We start from the raw sequence: 20,948 nt of genomic DNA, 5'->3' as shown, positions 1-20,948 counted from the left end.
TGAATTCCTAATCCCAGTACCTTACATTGTGACTGTATTTGAAGATAGGACATTTACAGAGGTGGTAAAGGTGAAATGAGGTCATATGGGGGAGGAAGACCTAATCCAACATGACTGGTGTCCCTTTAAGAGATTACAATACAAGCACAAGACACTAAGTAAGGACAAAGGTAAAAGATGGCCATCTACCAGACAAGGAAAGAAGCACCCAGAAATGTGAGAAAATAAATTTTTGTTGTCTAAGCTACCCCTGTGGTATTTGTTATGGCAGCCCTGGCAAACTAACACAATGAGGAAATATTACTTAGGTTGAAAAAAGTAATGAGATAATAAACTAAATTCATGAAAGTGGGAATAGAAAAAAGGTAATTTCTGGAAACATTGTATAGGTGTAACATGAGTTACAGCCAGTGTCATGAGGTGTGGAGATGAATGGTCAGCCATAACTGAGTTCTAAAGACTGGGAAATGGGCAAGTTAGAAAGGACAGTGAGTTGGTGGAAGACAAGGATGGATTTGGCTTCAGCTGTGTTTCCTTTAAGGAAGTGGCGGGTCCCCAGGTCAAAGGCGTTGATCAAAGACTAAGACAAATGGCCAAGGAAGCCAACGTTAAGTATGACCAGAGCAGTGCCACCACTTGAACAACCAGTGAATGAGTTGTGTGGTTGCTTTTTAAATAGCTGAAACAATAGGACTAAATCTCTGTATATGTAATTTTAGTGACAAATAAATCAATAAAACCAAATAAACTAAGAGACCTTATCTTCCTGATATGTAATACTTAAAATTCCTTTTGGGAAAAAATAAGTGTTTATGTTTGTGTCTCTGGGCCTTTTTTAAAAAAAATATATTTTATTGATTATGCCATTACAGTTGTTCTATTTCCCCCCTTCATTCCCCTCTACCCTGCACACCCCCTCCCCCACCATTCCCCCCCCTTTAGTTTATGACCACATGTCTCAAGTTCTTTAGATTCTATATTTCCCCTACTATTCTTACCCTCCCCCTATCTATTTTCTACCTACCGTCTATGCTACTTATTTTCTGTACCTTCTCCCCCCTTCTCCTTCTCCCACTCCCCTGTTGCTAACCCTCCATGTGACCTTCATTTCTATGGTTCTGCTCCTGATCTAGCTGTCTTCTTAGTTTGCTTTTGTATTAGGTGTGGTTTTTAATAACTGAGTTTGCTGTCCTTTCACGTTCATCTTTTTTATCTTCTTTTTCTAAGATAAGTCCCTTTAACATTTCATATAATAAGGGCTCGGTGATGATGAACTCCTTGAATTTGATCTTATCTGAGAAGCACTTTATCTGTCCTTCCATTCTAAATGAAAGCTTTGCTGGATAGATCAATCTTGGATGTAGGTCTTTGGATTTCATGACTTGGAACACCTCTTTCCAGCCCCTTCTTGCCTGTAAGGTCTCTTTTGAGAAATCCACTGACGGCCTGATGAGAACTCCTTTGTAGGTGACTCTTTCCTTATCTCTTGCTGCTTCTAGGATTCTCTCCTTCATTTTAATCTTGGCTAATGTAATGATGATGTGCCTTGGTATGTTCCTTCTTGGGTCCAACATCTTTGGGACTCTCTGAGCTTCCTGGTTTTCCTGGAAGTCTATTCCCTTTGCCAGATTGGGGAAATTCTCTGTTATTATTTGTAAAAATAAGTTTTCCACTCATGGCTGTTCCTTTCCCCCTTCTGGTACCCCTATAATTCGGATGTTGGAACGTTTAAAGATGTCCTGGAGATTCCTAAGCCTCTCCTCATTTTTTTTTTGAATTCTTGTTTCTTCATCCTTTTCTGTTTGGTCATTTTTTTTCCACTTTCTGGTCCACTCCTTTGATTTGAGTCCCAGTTTCCTTTCCATCACTATTGGTTTCCTGTGCATTTCCCTTCATTTCAATTAGTTTAGCCTTCATTTGTTCCTCTAATTTGTGACTGAAATCAACCAGTTCTGTGAACATCCTGATCACTAGTGTTTTGAACTGTGCATCTGAAAGTTTGGCTATTTCTTCATTGATTAGATTTATTGGCTCTGGGGCTCTGAGTTGTTCTTGAGCCATGTTTTGATCTGTTCGTGCCTGTTAGGTATGATGAGTGGAGCCCTAGTTGTTCACCCGGGTGGGGCCACCCAGGTGGCTGGTTTGTGATCCTGTATGTGGGGGCAGGGTCAGAGAGGGACAATGGCGGTCCCCTCTGCCGCTTCCTGCCATTGGGGCCTGCACGGTCTGTCTCACCACTCGCTCCTTCACCGGTTTATCTGCACGCAAATGTATGACCCTGGTCAGCCCTCAGTCCACCACCTTGTGCCCTCAGTGGGTCCGCCCACTTCTCCACACCTGGGATCCACCCACGGCTGCTGGCGTACCTGGGTTGCACGCCCAGTAGGTCCGGTGGATCTTTCCTGCCTGACCCTGCTCCACTGCTGGCTTCGCCCCCTTGCCGGTTTGACTGAAGGGTTCGTTGTTGTCAGACTTCCATATAGTTCAGTTTTCTGTGGTTTGGCTGCATTTTCGTTGTTAAAACTTTGTTGTTTTTAACCTTGGTTGTATGAGAAGGCACAGTGCTTCCACCTACGCCTCCATCTTGGTGGAAGTCCTCTCTCGGCCTTTTTATACAGAGGTAAGACCAAAAAGATAAATACATCATGGGAAGGTGAAATGATTTGAATTTATACAAGTATGACTATATGAAATTAGATTCTTTCCCAAGAACAGATTACTGGGGAGTGGGAGAACATTAAGGCATACTCTCCCTCCTTGGGTAAGACAGCATCATGCAGGAGGAGAAGATATGAGTGCCATAGGAACAGGTTGCCTGGGGCCAGTCTGGGGACAGGGTCCAAACCATCTGGTAGTAGTGAAAAGATCATATTATCCTCACCAAGAGAAAGTTTGCTTCGATTATACATCCCACCCCTGTGCCAGATTTTGCTTAAACACTACTCCTTGGGGAAAATCAATAGATGGGGGGGGGGGGGGGAAATAAAAACAACCAGAGACGGAGGAAAGGGAAAAGGGGGGGGAGGGGGGGGTGGGGGGGGGAAGATTTATTTTTTTTAAAAAAAAAAAAAAGAAATTGAGAAGTATTTCCCAGATCAAGAGAGTACTCTCTGTTTTTAGCTCTTGTTAGTGAAATGTCCCACTGATCCCTGAGAGTAATGTTTAGATGACATGTTTGTATAAATTGTTTATATTGTTTATTAATTAATGCGATGAACATCTTAAAAATAGGACTCCCAGTTTCCATTCCGAGGGCTTACACATAATAGCAAGAACCTTAAGCAAAGTACTACATTATTTATTTATAGAATGGCTTTGACTCATTTGATAATGCTCTGTAATTAATTCTAGATTGTGTTTTGACTTTGTACAATTATAATTTAGCATTAAATTCCTGCAAAGGAAAACATTTTTGCTGTTGTTGTTTAATATTGATCAACTTAATGTGTTTGATACTGTTATGTCTATAGGTAAATTAAAATATTGGTGTCGTTAGAATGATATAAACTTCTAAGATATTCATTTATTTTATAAATACTTTGTTGCAGGGATGATGTTGAATAGGTAGACAAGGAGGGCCTGCCTTTAGGTGTTTTACATTTTTTTAGATTTCTCTTTAACCCTTAAGGAACTTAAAGGTTTATGTTCAAATTATAGAAGGAAGGCCCAAAATCAAATACAAGATGATGAAAGAACTTTGAAAATCATCTTGTTTTGACCTAGAGCTAATGGAGATGTGTTTAGTTTCATACTTGCAAAACCAAAGTCTTACTACAATTATTAGTCCAAATCATGATAACCTTGGACATTTTACTGTACTTAATGATAAAAGATTAACCTGCATTGAGTTTATTTCATTGTCATAATATATTTAAAGATTTCATTAAGTGTTTAGACCATGTAATTTCTGAGCACAATTGCTCTCTGAAGCAAGCACTCTGATTAGATGTTAACGGCACCTTACAAGTTGGTCCACGCCAATGCTTTTTGCTAGGGCGTTTTCCAACAAATGATGCCATAAAAACACTTACTTGGAACTCTCATCTCTGCCCTATTGGCCTGATCTTGGGGCTCTAACACAACAGTGCTGATATAACAGTTGCTTGAATTAGATAAGAAACAGCCCAGGACTTTCCTTTCCACTAAGTACAGTCTCATAAAAAATCACCTTGGAATCCGACAAATGGAATGATACAACCTGGGGTAGCCTATGTGAAAAGCCTAGAGAAAATCCCTACCTACTCTTAGTCTCCTTCTGCGCCTTATGCTCTTGGATTTGGTGAAGCATCAGAAATGGCCTCCCTCTAGAGGAAGTTGCAGTCAGTGATTGGCATACTGACAGACACCTGATTGTGGAAGGTATGACCCAGCCACAGTACAGGGTCAGTGAGGCCTGCTGAGCAGATGCGTTACCCCTCTAGATCCTTCCAGGCCTGCAGTTGGCTCAGATGAACACCTCGGGCTCAGGAGCTGCCAAAAAGTATTTGGCAAAGAGCCCACCTATTTTCTCAAGTACTTTTTTCTCGAGTATTCTGTTGACTTGTTTCCTCAAAGAAAGGCGAGAGTGAAAATGAAGTCATTGTCTACCTTTAATAGCCTTGAACTTCTAATGAGGTAATGGATGTGAAAGCGCCTTTTAAAATGCAATACAAATACGAGACACTTTTTGTAGTTATCTCAGTAAAGAGAACCACAAATTATGGCAAGGTCCCACATGAATATACTTTTTTTCACCATGTATTTATAAGCCCTCAAAAAAGTGTAAATGATATAGGCTCCAGTTTTCTGAATTAGGTACTGGAGTTGCTTTTCTTTGTTCTCTCAGCATGTGATTGTGATACTTCCACCATCTTATGTGCATGTGGGGAACGTGTGCTGTTTTTCAAACTGTGGAAAGCAAATGTGAGTTGGGAGGTGAGCTGAGAGTTTAAAGCACCATAGAGTAAACTCCCAAATAACAGCTACACTTATACAATGCCTACCAAGTGCCAACACTAGTCTAATGTTTTATATAAATTAAGCCCTTTATTCCTCACAATAAACATATAAGATATATACTTTTCTTTACCTCCATTTTACAGATGAGAAAACTGAAGAATAGTAAGGTAAAGTGATATGGTCCAAGTCATACCACTAGTAAATGATACAGTGGGACCTCAAATCCTACTAGTCTATCTCCAGAGTCTGTACAATTAACCACTGCTCCAAATGCTTTTAAATAGTTTTGTGGGTATTGTGCTATTTCTAATAGTAGATGTAATCATTTGATATATATGTTTTATCTTTGTCTTCTACTTTGGATGTAGGCCCACATGTAGTCTTAGCAGACTTTAATTCATAAAAGACTTCTCTGGTGACTACGTGTAAAATACTTTACATTTGTAGAACATGTTCATATTAATAAATGCTTTTTCTTATCATTTTACTCACTCCCTAAGCTTTAGAATACATGGGGCTTCATCCTCATTTTTTGATAAAGAAACTGATCAAAATATTAAATGGTTTGTTCAGTTTCACATCACAGGTTTGTAGCTATTCTAAAACTAGAAATCAGTGTCCTAGCTCCTGGTATAACACTCTTGCTAATATGTTAGAGTTTGTTTCCTCGTGTCTTCCTCTTATGCTTTAGAAAAAGATGAAAGAAGTTTAAGAATCGTAGTAAAATTGGATAAGCAGTTTTTGAGAAGCATTTAGAATAATTTTAGAAGTCTTCACTGAAGTAGAGGGTGAAAATGGATTAAATGAACAGTGGATTTGGTTAAGTAAGCGTAAACAGTTCTGGTTTATTAATTTTTCGTTTCTCCTTTCTTGGCCGGCCTAATACGAACACCTTGACGGGACAGGCCTCAGTGCTCTCTTGCTGTGAGCCTGTGGCTTTCCCAAAGTGGCCCATTTGCACTTGTTTACCATCCACTTCCTTCATTCAGTCTCAGAAGCTGTGTTGCTAATTATTGACCCAGACAAACGTCAAAGAGGACAAAGGTAGCTAAAATTGGAGTGTTCTTTACTTAGAATCATAATGCATTTTCCATTTTTCAGAAGAAGCAAGGCATTTTTAGCTGTGCGGTTCAGTGACCATTCAGTTATATGGCCACTTCAGTTTCTGCTGAAGAATTCAGTTTTTCAAATGAAAAATTTGGAGAGTATTTCATTTACAGCCAGTAATTTGGTGTGTGGGTGTGTGTGTGTGTGAGAGAGAGAGAGAAAGAAAGAGAGAATTTTTCCTTTCTGTATTAATATGTAAGACAGAGCAGAATAATAGTGCATTCATTCATTCCATAAATATTTTGCAAGGAGTTGCCAAGAGTGAAGAATAGTGCTAAATACAGTGGGAGATGTTTAGGTGTAAAATTGCCTTACCACAGGACCTTGCATAAAATAGATACTCCAGAAATATTTGTTAAACTGAAACGAACTTCCATGTGAACTGCACCCACAACCTTGGAATCTATTTGGACATTATGAAGTCATTAAATTTCAAAGAATTGGGAAAGAATTTCAGGCTCATCTCATTCAGCCATTGTAGAGATGAGGCAACAGACACCCATACAAATTATATAACTTTTCAAAAAATATTTAGAGTGTCCTTTTTTATTATTTTGTGTTTATCATAATGAGATTATATATATATTTCAATATATACAATGCAGGGCATCATGTGAGAAAAGCTAATGAATGTTCTATAACAGTGCTACCCAATGGAAATATAGTACATACCACATACGCAATTTTAATTTTTTAGTAGCCACATTTTAAAAGTTTAAAAAAGGAACTTAATTTTAAGACTATTTTAGCTCTGGCTGGTGTAGCTCAGTGGATTGAGCGCTGGCCTGTGAACCAGAGGATCACTGTTCAATTCCCAGTCAGGGCACATGCCTGGGTTGCAGGCCAGTTCCCAGCAGGGGATGCACGAGAAGCAACCATACATTGATATTTCTCTCCTTCTCTCCTTCCCTTCTAAAGATAAATAAATAAAATTTTTAAAAAGAATATTTTAACTTGATATATCCCTTGTATTATAATCCCAACATGTAATCAATATAAAAAATTGTAAGTTATCTTACATCCTTATTTTCATACTAAGTCTTCAAAATGTAGAATGTATATGATTATACTTTTGACATGTGTCAATTTGAGTAGTATTTCAACTACTAACTACATGTGGCTGGGGGTGAATAATTAGACATTTTTAAATATTTTTAAAGCTGTAATATTGTTATTGCTTATTTATAAAGTTTTATTTTAATTTAAACACACTAAAATAAAACCGAACCCAAACTGACTCAACAAGTTATTTAAAAAACTGGAATAGACTTATAACAATTAGATAAATTGAATTAATACTTATCAATTTTAATCTCCATGCCCACAAATTAGTAAATAAGCAAACTATGAAAGGGATGGGCTAAGATGGATCTGTATACTTCTACTAAAATCTCAAGAAAGAGGTCATTTCTACCTTATGCAAATCATCTCATTTTACAACTGTCCCTAAGTATACAAATTAGCAACGTTTAATTGTTCATTGTTTTTTTTAATGTGGTCAAACAATGATCTTAGTTATCCACATTAGCCATCATTACCTTTCATTTCCTTACGAGTTGGTTCTATTTCTGATGAGTAACAGGCTGGTGTTCTTTAATAGGCTAGAGACAGGATAGGTCCTCTCTGCCATGGACTTCATAATACATGCATAAGATGAAGGTAGAAAGAAGTTACCTATCATAGGAATCTAAGCTTGCCAATTATTTTAGAGGTTTAAAGACCAAAAATAGAGGATTTCTCTTTCTTGCTGCTCTTCAAATTCCTGTTTTTAGTAAGAAGTTCCACATAAACAAAGAGACTACCACATTGTTCAGTGTTCCAGTCTGCAAAAGGTTAATGTAATTGTGGGTTTGACTATCACCTTGACCTTTTCACAGATCTTTGTTCAAAGCTCAGGTGACTATGTTGGTAGAGTTTTCCCCTTTTAAGTTCTTCCACTTTTGAAGTAAGTCCTGAGCTGGCAGGAGAAAGGAAAAAGCAAGGACGGGGTAGAACAGAAAAGAAACTAAATTTGGTCACATTTCTGGAGGCTTGTGAATTTGGTACAGTGAAGCCCCTGTGTTCATGTCATACCTCATTTTTCAAAGGGCTATTACAGTTTTCTTTTTTTCTCTGGCCCAGAGAATAAATTAGTAGACTTCTAAAGCCTTTTCCTCAAAAGCCGATTTTGATTCTCTGTGTGGTACCACATTAATCCATAAGGCCATGCAGCCTGCTATGATTTTTTTTAACTTCTAAGGTTTTTTACAGTTCCTATCTACAAGCATGAATTCTTATTAATATCAGTGCAGTGAGGAAGATAGAGAAGGGTGTTAGAATGCTTATAGCTATAACAGAAACCAAGCTCAAGTGACTCAGTGACTCAATGAGGCCTTTCCATCTTTACTTATTGCCATTTAAAAATGTTGGTGTGCATTATGCTAAGTGAAATAAGCCAGGAGGTAAGGGACAAGATACCATATCTCACCTTTAACTGGAATATAATCAACAAATGAAAAAAGCAAACAAAATATAACCAGAGACATTGAAATGAAGAACAATCTAACAATAACCAGAGGGGAGAGGAGAGGGGACAATGGGGGAAGGGTTTTCAGGAACTACTGTAAAGGACACATGGACAAAACCAAAGAGGAGGGTGAAAGCAAGGGAGGGAGGTGGGTTCGGCTGGGGCTGGGGGGAGTGGAAAGGGGAAAATGCAGACAACTGTAATTGAACACCAATAGAATAATTTTTTAAAAAAGAAAGGAAATAAAGGTCAGCTCAGCTATTACAAAGTAAAAAAAAAGTTGATGACCTTTTGAAATTGTTCCCCATGAGCTTAAAATTGTCTGTCAGTATCCTATGTATTAAATGCAAATAACTATGACTAATAAAAAAAGGATCTTCTTTTCTTTATGTCTTCTTTTATGGTAGAGAAAAATCCTTCTCAAACAGACCACCCCTGACTTCTCTTCATGATCTTATTGGTCATGATTGTATCAGATGCCAATGTCTTAACCAACCACTGCTGCAGAAATGGTGCCTCCCCGATTAGCTGTGACAGTCAAGTTTCCTTCCTGGGGACTTGGGCTGATGCCCACCACCCCATAAGTACATGGCCACGAAGGTGTGTGGATATTTAAATTATACCAAGGGTCTAGTCTGAAGGAGAAATGACTCTTGTTTAGGACACCTACTGAGTCAGCTACAAGTTAATCAGAAATTACAGTGATGTGTAATAAGCGCCATGGAGAAGCATGTAAGTTCAGGATGCTGTAGAGATGCACAAGAAGGGCCACTAGCCAGGCTTGCCAGAATAAGGGGAAAGGAGAGTGTTATCTGTCCTGAGATACAGAGGACAAAAGGAGAAAACCAAGGGAAGGATGGTGGGAGGAGAGGGCAGGTGTCCAGTAGACAGTGTAGCATGTGCAAATAAATGACTGTGAATAAGGGAGACAGATCATAGTGGGTTTGGGGGATGCTGAACATCAGTTTGCCTAAGTATAGAGCAAAAGGTGGCCACCCATCAGAAATAGGGCTGGAGACATACTGGAGTAGATAATAATAAGTCATAAAGAAATTCATACTTTATTCTACTGCAGTGGGGAGCCAATGAAAGATTTTAAGGCAGCAAGTAGAATCATCAGATTTACACTTTAAAAAATCTCTTTGGGAAATTTATTTGTATAAGGTTAAAACTGGAGGTGGTTGAAACAAGAGAGAATCAATTGCAATAATTCTGGGGGGAAATGGTGATGGAGATGTAAAAAGGAGAATATATTTGATGGACATTTAGAAATTCGGACTAATCAGGACTTAGTTAAAAAGGAGGTAAGAGAAGTAGGAATCAATAATCATTCAGATTTCTGGCTTGGGCAAACAGGATGAAGATAACATTTATGGAGTATAATATACAAAGGAAAAGCCAATTTGGAGGGGAAAGGATGTGTTTAAATTGTATCTAGTGATTTTTGGGGAGCCTACTCTGTCTAAAAAGAAAGAGAAATACTTCAGACTTGGAGTGATGAACACAAAATACAATACACAGATGATATAATATTGAACTGTAAATCTGAAACCTATAGAATTTTATTAACCAATGCCACCCCAGTAAACTCAATAAAACTAAAATAAATAAAAAGAAATATTTCTGTTCTTAAAGTACTTTAAGATGGTAAGAAATATATTAGCCAATAAGTGATATATGACAGTACTAAAAATACTGTAATTTATTGCAGAAGGTGTTAAGTAAAACAGGAGAGGGATAAAGTTTAGAGAAGGATGTGCTTCTCTAATTTTTTTAATTAATTTTTTTAAAGATTGTGCTTATTTATTTTTAGAGAGAGGAGAAAGGAGGGAGAAAGGGAGGGAGAGAAACATCCATGTGCAAGAGAGCTCAGTTGCCTTTTCCACACCCCCAACTGGGGACCTGGCCTGCAACCCAGGGATGGGCTCAGACTGGGAATGAACCTCTTAATTCACAACCTTTTTGTTCACAGGCTAGCATTCAGTCCACTGAGCCACGCGAGCCAGGGCAGAAGTGCCTTTTTCTGAGGAATGAACAAGTGAGAGAATCTGAAATTACTCATAAAAGATAAAAATTTTAGTTGAATCTTGTCTGTAAAGATTAGACAGATGTGAATTGTAGAGGGCTGGGAGCACTGTTCTCTTTATCAGGCAGATTTGAAGAATGGTAATTGGCTGGGTCCCAAGGGAAAATTCGAATGGGTATAATACAATACAAAGTTTGTGGGCTGGTTGACTTGGTCAGAACTTTCATGATGCCAAGAGAAAAAAAATACACATTCTGTCTATACTGATCTTTTATTGCGAGGTGTATTAGTTAGCTGTTGATACAGTAATGCTACATAACAACCAAGCACAAAATATCTGTAGCATATAGCAATAAACATTTGTTTCTTGCTCATAGGTCTGCTATGAGGCTGGGGTAGTTCTGCTCTGGGCTACAGGTTGCCTTCCTGTTGGTTCCTGATGTTCTTCCTTCTTGGATCAGTGGTTTCCTGGGGCCTGTCCTTGTCATGGCAGAGTTGGCAACTCCCAGGCTGGCAAATGAAAACACTACAAAACTCTTAAGGCCTCAGGTTGAAACAGGCAGATCATTATACAGAATAATTGCGTTCTGTTGGTCAAAATACATAAAAAGGCCAAGCCCCTCTATCATTGAGAGAAGGGCAGTGAGGGGAGAGGGACGGTGAAGGCAGTGCATACTTACTGAATAATAACTAGCCCATGACATAATGATAGTAGAAATTTCAGATATCGTGGGTTTTGACCCATTAGCTACAAACCTTCTGAAACACTGGGGCTATCAACTGAGGAGTGCCCATTGGGCTTCTTAGGCATACTCAGGACAACAACCCTACTTGAGTGACCTCCTTTTTGCCTTGTACTTTGCCTTTCCAAAGGGATGATATGAGCCCCTATACTGCTCATGGAGCTGAATGGTTATTGGTCAGAATGAGAACCAGCTACTTCAGGATCATCTCACAGTTACCATTAGTTGCCTCCGTTCTCATGCAGCAGCGTAGGTCCGTTCCTCTAGGACCAATTGGAGGTTGATAATTACCTCTCTCTCCAGCACTACTGAGTGATAAGAACTGAAGCAATAAAAAATGATTGCAATATTTTCCTTAACATGTAGTCTTTGGCCTTCTTCCAAAAACTAGGCACATGTATGAAAGACAAGCTAAAAAATTGGGCTGGTTATTGTACCAATAATGTGTCTGAACATCCCTGAGAAAGTATGTGGCCAATGGAAGTAACACTTTTCTCATCATTGAAGATGTCCTCAAATTGTATTATGTCTAACACTCTACTTACTTGCTATGTAAGCAGGAGATTTCAGCCATAGTCTGATTTCCTGAATTAAAAGTATATGACTATAGTCTCATTAATTTATCCATTCTCAAGCCCAAATAGTCTCATGATGCTTGAGTAGAAACTAGTGTGTGTGTATGTGTGTCCTGTTTTGAGAAGATCATCTTTTAATATTGATACTGGTGACATGGTCATATAATATGCAAGGGAGCTCACTTCCTGTTTCCCTGTACTTCCCAAGTTCTACTAAGCACTTTTTCTCATTTTATTCTCTGGCTTCTGTGTTGCTAGCAACCACCAGTGACTCAAGAAGGCCACATACAGTGAAGAAAGAAGTGCCTTTCCCGGCACAGTTCTGCTCTGAGGTTCCTTTTCACTTTACCAAGATGAGAATGCGTGACTGCTCCTTTTCTCTTCATCCCATAGTCCTTTCAGATCAAAGCTCTGGCTTCTCTTTTATGACTACTTTTCCATTGCAGACTCTCCTTGATGTTGAAGAAGGCTGTTGAAAAAGAGGAAGAAAGAGGAGGGGGAACACAAAGGCAAGATGAGTAAGAGGCCAGATTTAAGAAATAGGTTTTTGTTTAATCCTTTGCAAAGTGAATCCTATTAAGACACTTAAATATTAGCTGTCACAGGGATTGTGCTTGAAAAGTCCGATTCCAACCCTGAGCATAAATACCTTGTTCAGGCAGGCAGTAGATCTGAGGATTCGATACTACTCCTGCCATAGGAAGAAGGCCCTGATCAGGGGCAGGTACTAGGAGTGCCCTCCAAGGGAGAGAGACAGAAGACATAGCCTAGGTAACAGAGCAGGTGTGTTGTGATAACCATGAGGTGCCAAATTAGAGGGAAATCAGAGAGAGGGTATGATACGAACTGTGGCTGAACAGGTACAGCTAGCATCAGGTCAAACTGATATGGACAACACTGGCCCCTGTGTTCATGGAAAGTACCTTGAGTACTTTCCTGTAGGAGTGAGTCTTTAGAACAACAGACATTGAAAATTGAGTAACTTGAAATTATTTTATTTGCTACAAAAAAATTATCAAGTGAAAAATACTATACTATTTAATTGGTTTGTATTAATGCAAATAACAAAAGCCTTCAACCAATCATTGTTGCTAGATTGGTTGGTGCACTATTTGGTGAATGAATGAAGAAAAAGGGAGGGAGGGAAGGAGGGAGGGAAGGAAAGAACAGCAAGGGAGGAAAGGAGGGGAGGGAGGGAGATCAGAAAGGGGAAAATGTGCTGAATTTCTGTTTTTAAAAGCCAGTATTTATTACTGATAAAGCATGCACTGTTTATCAAATCTTGAACCATTTTTTTAGTCTTCAAAGATCAGAGTTGTCATATCTCAATGTGCTATATTTATAAAATGGTTTTTGGATTTTAAAGAGATAAATAACAAAGTTAGCTCATTAGTAGACTGGTACAGCCACTGTGGAAAACAGTATGGAATTTCCTCAAAAAGGAACTGCTTTTTGACCCAATGATTCCACTGTGGGATTATAAACTAAGAATCCTGAAACGCCAATTCAAAAGAACCTGTGCACCCCAGTGTTCATAGCAGCACAATTAACAATAGCCATGTGCTAGAAACAGCCTAAGTGCCCATCAGTAAATGAGTGGATCAAAAAACTATGGTACATTCATACAATGGAATACTACACAGCAGAAAGAAAGAAGGAGCTCCTACCTTTTGCAACAGAATGGATAGAACTGGGGAGCATTATGCTAAGTGAAATAAGCCAGGGGGTGAAAGACAAATACCATATGATCTCACCTATAAGTGAAACTTAATCAATAAAAAAAAAACCAAATGAACAAAACAGAACCAGAGGCATGGAAATAAGGAACAGGCTGATAGGGACCAGAGAGGAGGTAGGAGGGGGTAAGGAAAGAAAGAAGGGAAAGGACTAGTTAAAGAACAAGTACAAGTGACCCAGGGACATGGACAATGGGGTGGGGATTGACTGTGGGAGTGGGTGGTGGGCGGGGCAGGAGAGAGCAACTGGGAAAAACTGGGAAACTGTAACAGAACAACAAATTTAAAAAGTGTTATGAGATTGCTGGAGATAAAATGTAGATAACAAATTATATCAAATAAGTATAATTATAAGTTAATGCTTTTAAGTTAAAATTGACTAAGTTGTTATGGTTAAAAATAGTTTACCCTATTTTTCCCCTGTATAAAAGTTTTTCATAAATAATAGCTTATACTTATTCGAGTGTTTGTAATGTCTGAAAACAAATAATGTTTTATATTTTAATAGACAGACAATGTCTTTTTGATAGCATGTATTGTTTTCAGGAAGAGTGCCAGTCTGTATTCTAAGTGCTCTATATGTATTAATTCATTTAGGTTGCTCAGTTAGTAATTCTCCGACCTTATCACCCCCAATAAGTGAGTTTTCATGAACACACACACACACACACACACACACACACACTCTCACTCACTTTAGCACTTGGAATTCTGGCTATCGCGGAATTCAAGAACATGAGATCTCAGTGAGATGGGGCGGGGGATGTTACCAAGACCATCTGAGCATTGGTGGCTGTGGGCACGGTGGCTTCTCCATTGAACCTTAACAATGGTTTTGCTTCATTGATTTAGAAATCATGTAGGGAGTTTTATTTTATTGTACTTTTTGGTGTTTCTCTTGGTTCCTGAAGAATTGACTTAAGTCATTTTAGAAGGCATCTAACCTACATTTGGAAAAATACATTTCCAAAATTCTTCGTGATATGGAAATTTTAGTCACTAAAAAATTATATTACTATATATTTGTACAAAGAATTTCAGAATAGAATATTTTATTGCTCTTTCAGCAGAATTTTAACTGTTCTTGTACAAATATTACAAATGAATAAAATACATAGTTGGTAAATACAATATCCAGAAAAAATAATACCCCTTTTTAATTACAAAATCATAAGCATGTAATTGTGTAACATAACAGTATCACACTCAAGTGCACCATATGGCATTTCAGGTGAGATGTTCAGATTAACACTATAAATTATTGCACCCATATTATCACCCCACCAACCACACTCAAGCAGGCCTTACTTCTGCTGGACCCTGTATAATAGTCAAAACTAGATCAGGTACTGTAATTACAGATAACCTCAAAAATATTAGTAACATCTTTTTATTCATACTTGGTTGATATTTTACTCATGCAAAAAAAAAAGCACAGTTGTCACTGAAGTCTGCATAGGACTGGTCTAAAACCAGCCCTAACCACGTCATGCCTCCATGGTGTTCTCCCCAACGACGGGAAACTACTGTCAGCTGAGCTGAAGTCAGAGACTGTGATCAAATGTCTGTTTCCTCTCCACAACTCAGTGTTTCAAACTCTTTTCAATAGGTAGAATCACCAGTAAAGGCCAGAGATTAGTTTTTCATGCACGATGGATTCTGTTTCCTTTAAAAGTATTATACCAGAAGGGTGGATGGAATATTTTTCTGACTTTAGAACCAAATTAGAATTCAAATATTCAGTTTTGAATCAACCTCAAATCATTTCCTTTAATTTCCCTTGGCAAAATGATATGTGTTTTTTTAAATCCTCGCTCAAGGATATGTTTATTAAATTTAGAGACAGAGGAAGGGGGAGAGAGAGAGAGAGAAAGAGAAACATTGACGTGAGAGAAACATCAATCAGTTGCCTCCTGCATACACCCTATCCGGGGACCAAACCTATAACCTAGGTCGTTTCTTTGACCAGGAATCAAACCTGCAACCTTTTGGTGAACAAGACGATGCTCCATTGAACTGGGCCACCTGGACAGGGCAATGATATGTATTTTTAATGGGGGAGAAGAAAGGCTTCTGGGGAAAAATAGATACATACATATATATTCTCCCATATTTGAAATCAATCTGGGGTCTCTGCAGACTGAATATCAGTTCTACAGTTGAATTTAACTTGTCTTTTATCAGATTCTAAGCATTTTGAAACAGATTCTAAGCAAAGTCAGAGACTTTGATTTTTTAATAAATACCCTCCATAGATGACCATACATGATCTTTTTCCTGTGTGTTGTCTTCACTAATGACTGCCCAAAATGGACATGAAGGTTATATTCTTCCCCATTCTGAAAACAAAGGACAAAAGTTTCCCAACTCCAAGAGTGAAGATAATAGATCATAAAAACTAGTCTGCATATAGATTGGGCTAAAACTTTAGGACGACAGCTTCCATCCTATGTAGAAAGAGGCTGGGCTTCATAGTTTATTTCTTTAATACACTGTTGTTGATTATAAAAAGAATATAATCACAATAACAATGTATCTGAAAATTGTGAAACAAGAAGTGACCTTTTTTGTCTGTCATTCTAGCACTATAAAACAATTAACGTTTTCTTGTTCTTTATGTTTTCTCTTTCCATGCATTTTAATCTGTAAATGTACTTGCTGCACCGCTTTGATGACAGTCCGTGTCTCCACTTTGTCTTCTCGTGGTGACTTTCTCATGCGTGTGATTTCAACTTAACTCTCTTGCTTATACAGGATGGGGCAAGAGTAGGTTTGCAGTTGTCATATGAGTAAATAATATAATAATTAATAAATATCCATATAAGAATAAACCCTGTGTCTCACATACCCACAACTGTAAAACTACTTTTGCCCCACCCTGTTTGGTATGAGTAACTGCCCCTCATGAAATGGACATCTTTTCTTTCAAAAATTAAAGAGAATACACCCTGGCTGGTGTAGCTCAGTGGATTGAGCTCGGGCCTGCAAACAAAAGGATCGTGGTTCAATTCCCAGTCGGGGCACATGCCTGGGTTGCAGGCCAGTTCCCAGCAGGGGACACACGAGGGGCAACCATACATTGATATTTCTCTCCTTCTCTCCTTCCCTTCCCCTCTAAAGATAAGTAAATAAAATTTTTTTTTAAAATTAAAGAGCATGCTGAGAACTTTGTGATTTTAATTAATTAATTACTACAGGTCAAAAAATATTTAGTCTCCTAATCTCTCCAGTTAATAGGTAGGTGTCTCTAGCTATGTGGCCTAAGCATGTTTCCAACTATACCATACCTGTTTTCTCATCTGTAAAATGTGGACCATGTATGGAGTTGAGTAATGGCTGAATGCTATATTTGTTATTTTTACTATTTTTTAGTCTAAAACTTCCACTAGTCTGACAGAGAAGAGCATTTGAAACAATTCACTAGGTTTGTCAAAACCATGTGACATTTATTGACATGCCTCCAATGCACCCTAGGTAGGAAGAAACTGTGGCTTATACTCAAATATTTGCTATACATTTCTTCTCAAGGTATGTATCACTCAATGGTTAATGAAGGAAATCTTCCCTCTCTCTGTCACTTGTCAAGATTCAATTACTCTCAATTAGTCCTATTTTACATAAAAAAGGGGAACTGTCTTTCGAGGAGGAAGTAAGATCAGCGATAAGCATAATTTCTTAAATTCTTTAAGCTTGGTGCCTTCCTAGGTTCTACAGCTGAACACCTGAGACAGACCTCTGCTTTAGTCTGAGGAATAGCTGAGCACTTAAATCAGCCGGCATTATAGTCTGGAGATGTCAGGAGGTAGAATGAATCGTTTGTCAGGAGCCAGTTTGCTCTCAGCTCTGAGAATATCCAGCTGCACAACCTCAAGGGACCTACGTGGAAAAAGCTGAGGGGAAATGCTTTGGGCTTCAGAGCTTTTTATTGCCTATGAGCAACACATCTCCTGCCCTTCTCTCGCCCGTGTCCCCATTGTCCTCGCACTGTGTCTTTCTGCTAATTCACTGCCTGTGCCTGGTGAGCCAAGGTCTTAAGTTGTTTATGAATATTAAAATAAAACAGATGAAGTCCACCATAAATTGACTCTGTGTGCCCAAAGGGGCTGTGGCCTTTTTGTTGGACTCATATGCCAGCAATTGGGGTGTCGTGTTATGCTGCAGAGATGGAAAGTAGGAATAACCTTAAAAACATCTCCTTTTAATGAAAAGGCTATTTGGGGAAGCCTGCTGGTCCCCTGCCTAGTTGCTACCTTCTATGTTTAGTAACATATGAATTGGTAGAGGTAAAAAAAAATCATTAACTGGCCTCCCTCCCACTGAATAAGGAAGGTAGATAATAGCTGCACACAGGCCTCTCGGGAGTGGTATGAATGCAGCTGCTTCTAAGGGGCAAGAACGGGTCCTCTGGAAGCCTTCCTGACTGGGGAGTCCTCCCTTCTTGCCAACTGCTGCCCAGCAAGCCAGTGGGTGCTCTCAAAGTTTAGGCAAATGCAAGAAACAATTTCTTTGGCTCAGATGTCTACTGACTGGCTTGCTGGAGGCAGCTGGTATGAGAAGAGAGAATGTCACCAGCTGCTAGGTCTCAAATTACCAGCCTAGGTTGGCAGCTGCGGGAATGGTGTGTGCCTGTCCTGTAGCACTGAGGCCGTGACCAACATTTCTTGAGTGACCACAGTTTCGATCCCTGGAGGAGGTTTGGCAATACTCCACTGAGACAGGATGGCAGCACTTGAACCTGGTGTCAAGTTTCGAAGTTGTGTCTAAAGACAGGTCTTCTCAGTCCTCTACCTCTGCTCACGTGTAAAGTAGCAGGTGTTTTCATAGAGCTGAAAAAGACAGGTGTCCACTGCTGGTTATGGCATCTGTTTACTTCAGTCCCGTCACCACGCCAAGTGTCACAGCCATGATCAATTCAGTTGGATGAAGATTGCTTCCTCCGTTCACAACTGGAACTGACATTAACCACATTCCAGAATTCATTAGGCAGGGCTGGGTCTGAGGGTCGGTTCATAGGTAGTTTTTAAAAATTAACTGGATCTAACCTTTTCCTCTTCCATATAAGTTGCAATGATTTCCCCACTCCTCCTCCTGCCCAGTTGAGTATAGTTTATATACAAATCAGCAGCAGAATGGAAGTTTACTCTGAGCTTTATGATGTTTCAATCTGCTTAGATATCTAATCTTTTATACAGTTCCTTCTTCCCCATTTCTAACCCAAAATATACCTATGCTCACTTGCTCTGGAACATGATCATCTTTTTTTCCATCTTTATTGAAGTATAATTTGCAAATGAAAATTTTATATGTAAGGTGTTTGGTGTAATGGCTCGATATAACTGTACACTGTCAAATGTAATGAATGCATCCAGTCAATACACCTGTGCACAATCAATTTAACAAACACATCCATCCATTCGCCTAGTTACCATTTTTGTTTTGGTGTGGGTGGTAAGATCACTTAAGGTTTACTCTCTTAGCAGCTTTCAAGTTTACAGTACAACATTATCCACTATAGTCACCATGCTGTGCATTAGGTCTCCAGAACCCATTCATCCTGTACCTGAAAGTCTGTGCCCTTTGACCAACATCCCCCCATGTCCCCCACTCTCCCTGGCTCCTGGAAACTGTTCTTCTACTCTCTGCTTTCATAAGTTTGACGTTTTTAATATATTCCACATGTAAGTGTGATTACACAGTATGTGTTTTTCTCTCTTTGGCTTAATTCACTTAGCACGATGCTCTCCGAGTTCATCAATGTTGCTGCAAATGGCAGGAAGTCCTTCTTTTTCATAGCTGAATAGTATTTCATGGAGCCAATGTACCACATTTCTTTATCTGTTCATCTGTCAGGAGACATTTAGGTTGTCTACATATCTTGGCTATTGTGAACAGTGCTGCAGCGCACATGGGGGCACCGATATCTCTTCAAGATAGTGATTTCGTTTCCTTTGGTTATATACCCAGTTGTGAAATTATTGGGTCATATGGCAATTGTATTTTTTGAGGAACCTCCATACTGTTTTCCGTAATGGCTGCACCAATTTACATTCCTACCAATAATGTACAAGGGTTTGCTTCTCCAGCACTTGCCAACGCTCATTCATTATCTCACCTTTAGGTAAAAGCCATCCTAACAGGTATGAGGTTGTATGGCACCGCAGCTTCAATTGGCATTCCCCTGTTAGGTGGTGATACTGAGGACCTTTTTTGAATTTGTTAGCCATTTGTATATCTTCCTTGGAAAAATATCTATTCATTTACTGCCCATTTAATCAGGTTGTTTGTTATTGTTGTGCTTTGTTTTGTTGCTATTGAGTGTATGAGTACCTTGTATATGTTGGATATTAATCCCTTATCAGGTATGTGGCTTGCAAATATTTCCTTTCGTTTACTTGCTTGCTTTTTCATTTTGTTGGTCATTTCCTTTGCTGTGCAGAGCTTTTTACTTTGATGTAACCCTACTTGTTTATTTTAGTTTTGCTTTTGTTGCCTGTGTGTTGAATGCCATATCCAGCCAATATCAAGAGTGTTTTTCCTACTTTCAACACTGTAAGCTAGGTCTATAATATTAAAAATAATACATCCAATGTTCAAAGAAGAAGTTTTCGTGATCATAAACCATCATTTTCAAAATTGCACAAACTTTAGTTACACAAATTCCAAATCTCAATCCAGATCCCCAGTATGCCTTTTTGACTGCAAAGTCCCGTAGCTCTGAAGCTGCAGGTGTTCGTGACGTGGGAGATGTGCCACTATCTCTGTGCATCTTAGATGAAATATTTACATGATTCTTAAAGGTCTGAAATCTTTTAACCTTTATTTGTTCTCTAATTTAGTCTCTCTATCCCCCCACTCTCTCTCCAGCCTCGCTCTCTTCCTCCGTCTCATTCAAACCTCCTCTAAACGCCTTCCTATTTCTACTCAGCAGAAAGGAGGTCAAAATCCCACCAAATTCTATTTCCCTCTCCTCCCCCTTCCTCACCATTTCACAGTGGGCTTTTCCTTCCTAAGGATTTGGGAAGAAAACAAGTCAGAAAGGTCATTTACTGGTCTCAGACATTTGAAAAAGAATCTGTCCTTGTCCTCTTCCCAAGTTAAAATGCTTGTTGCGATAATCGGAGATCCAAGAACTGCTCTGTCAAACCTGGCTTTTAAATAGTGCTAACTAATGACCCACCTAATACGAACCCATGGTAGCTTCAGGTTTTTATTTTTCACTTAAGACAATCAAACCTTGTTTGAAAAGGGATATGGATGGAACTAAGACATGAACTCTGAATTTAGCATTTATTGTTGATTGACTGACAATACTGTTAG

The 20,948-nt window shown here is 38.9% G+C and overlaps 1 protein-coding gene across 5 annotated transcripts in view; it reads left to right on the top strand.

Moving 5' to 3' along the window:
* PDE4D (phosphodiesterase 4D) overlaps positions 1-20,948 on the top strand; it is a 658,809-nt gene that overhangs the window by 362,365 nt on the left and 275,496 nt on the right. Inside the window, exon 1 of one of the 5 annotated variants that reach the window (XM_053657208.1) lies at positions 8,751-12,413. The exons of the other annotated variants lie outside the window; for them this stretch is intronic. Within the exon in view, the coding sequence (XP_053513183.1) occupies positions 12,352-12,413 (62 nt within the window). The 5' untranslated portion in view covers positions 8,751-12,351. Of the gene's footprint in view, positions 1-8,750; positions 12,414-20,948 lie in introns of those variants that run through there. 5 annotated transcript variants of the gene reach the window in all.

The sequence above is a fragment of the Artibeus jamaicensis genome, unplaced genomic scaffold (assembly GCF_021234435.1).
Source record: "Artibeus jamaicensis isolate MK-2021 breed Jamaican fruit bat unplaced genomic scaffold, CSHL_Jam_final scaffold_369, whole genome shotgun sequence".
NCBI classification, from domain to species: domain Eukaryota; kingdom Metazoa; phylum Chordata; class Mammalia; order Chiroptera; family Phyllostomidae; genus Artibeus; species Artibeus jamaicensis.
Note: the sequence above shows the minus strand (reverse complement) of the source record. Positions and strands in the feature narration are given on the sequence as shown.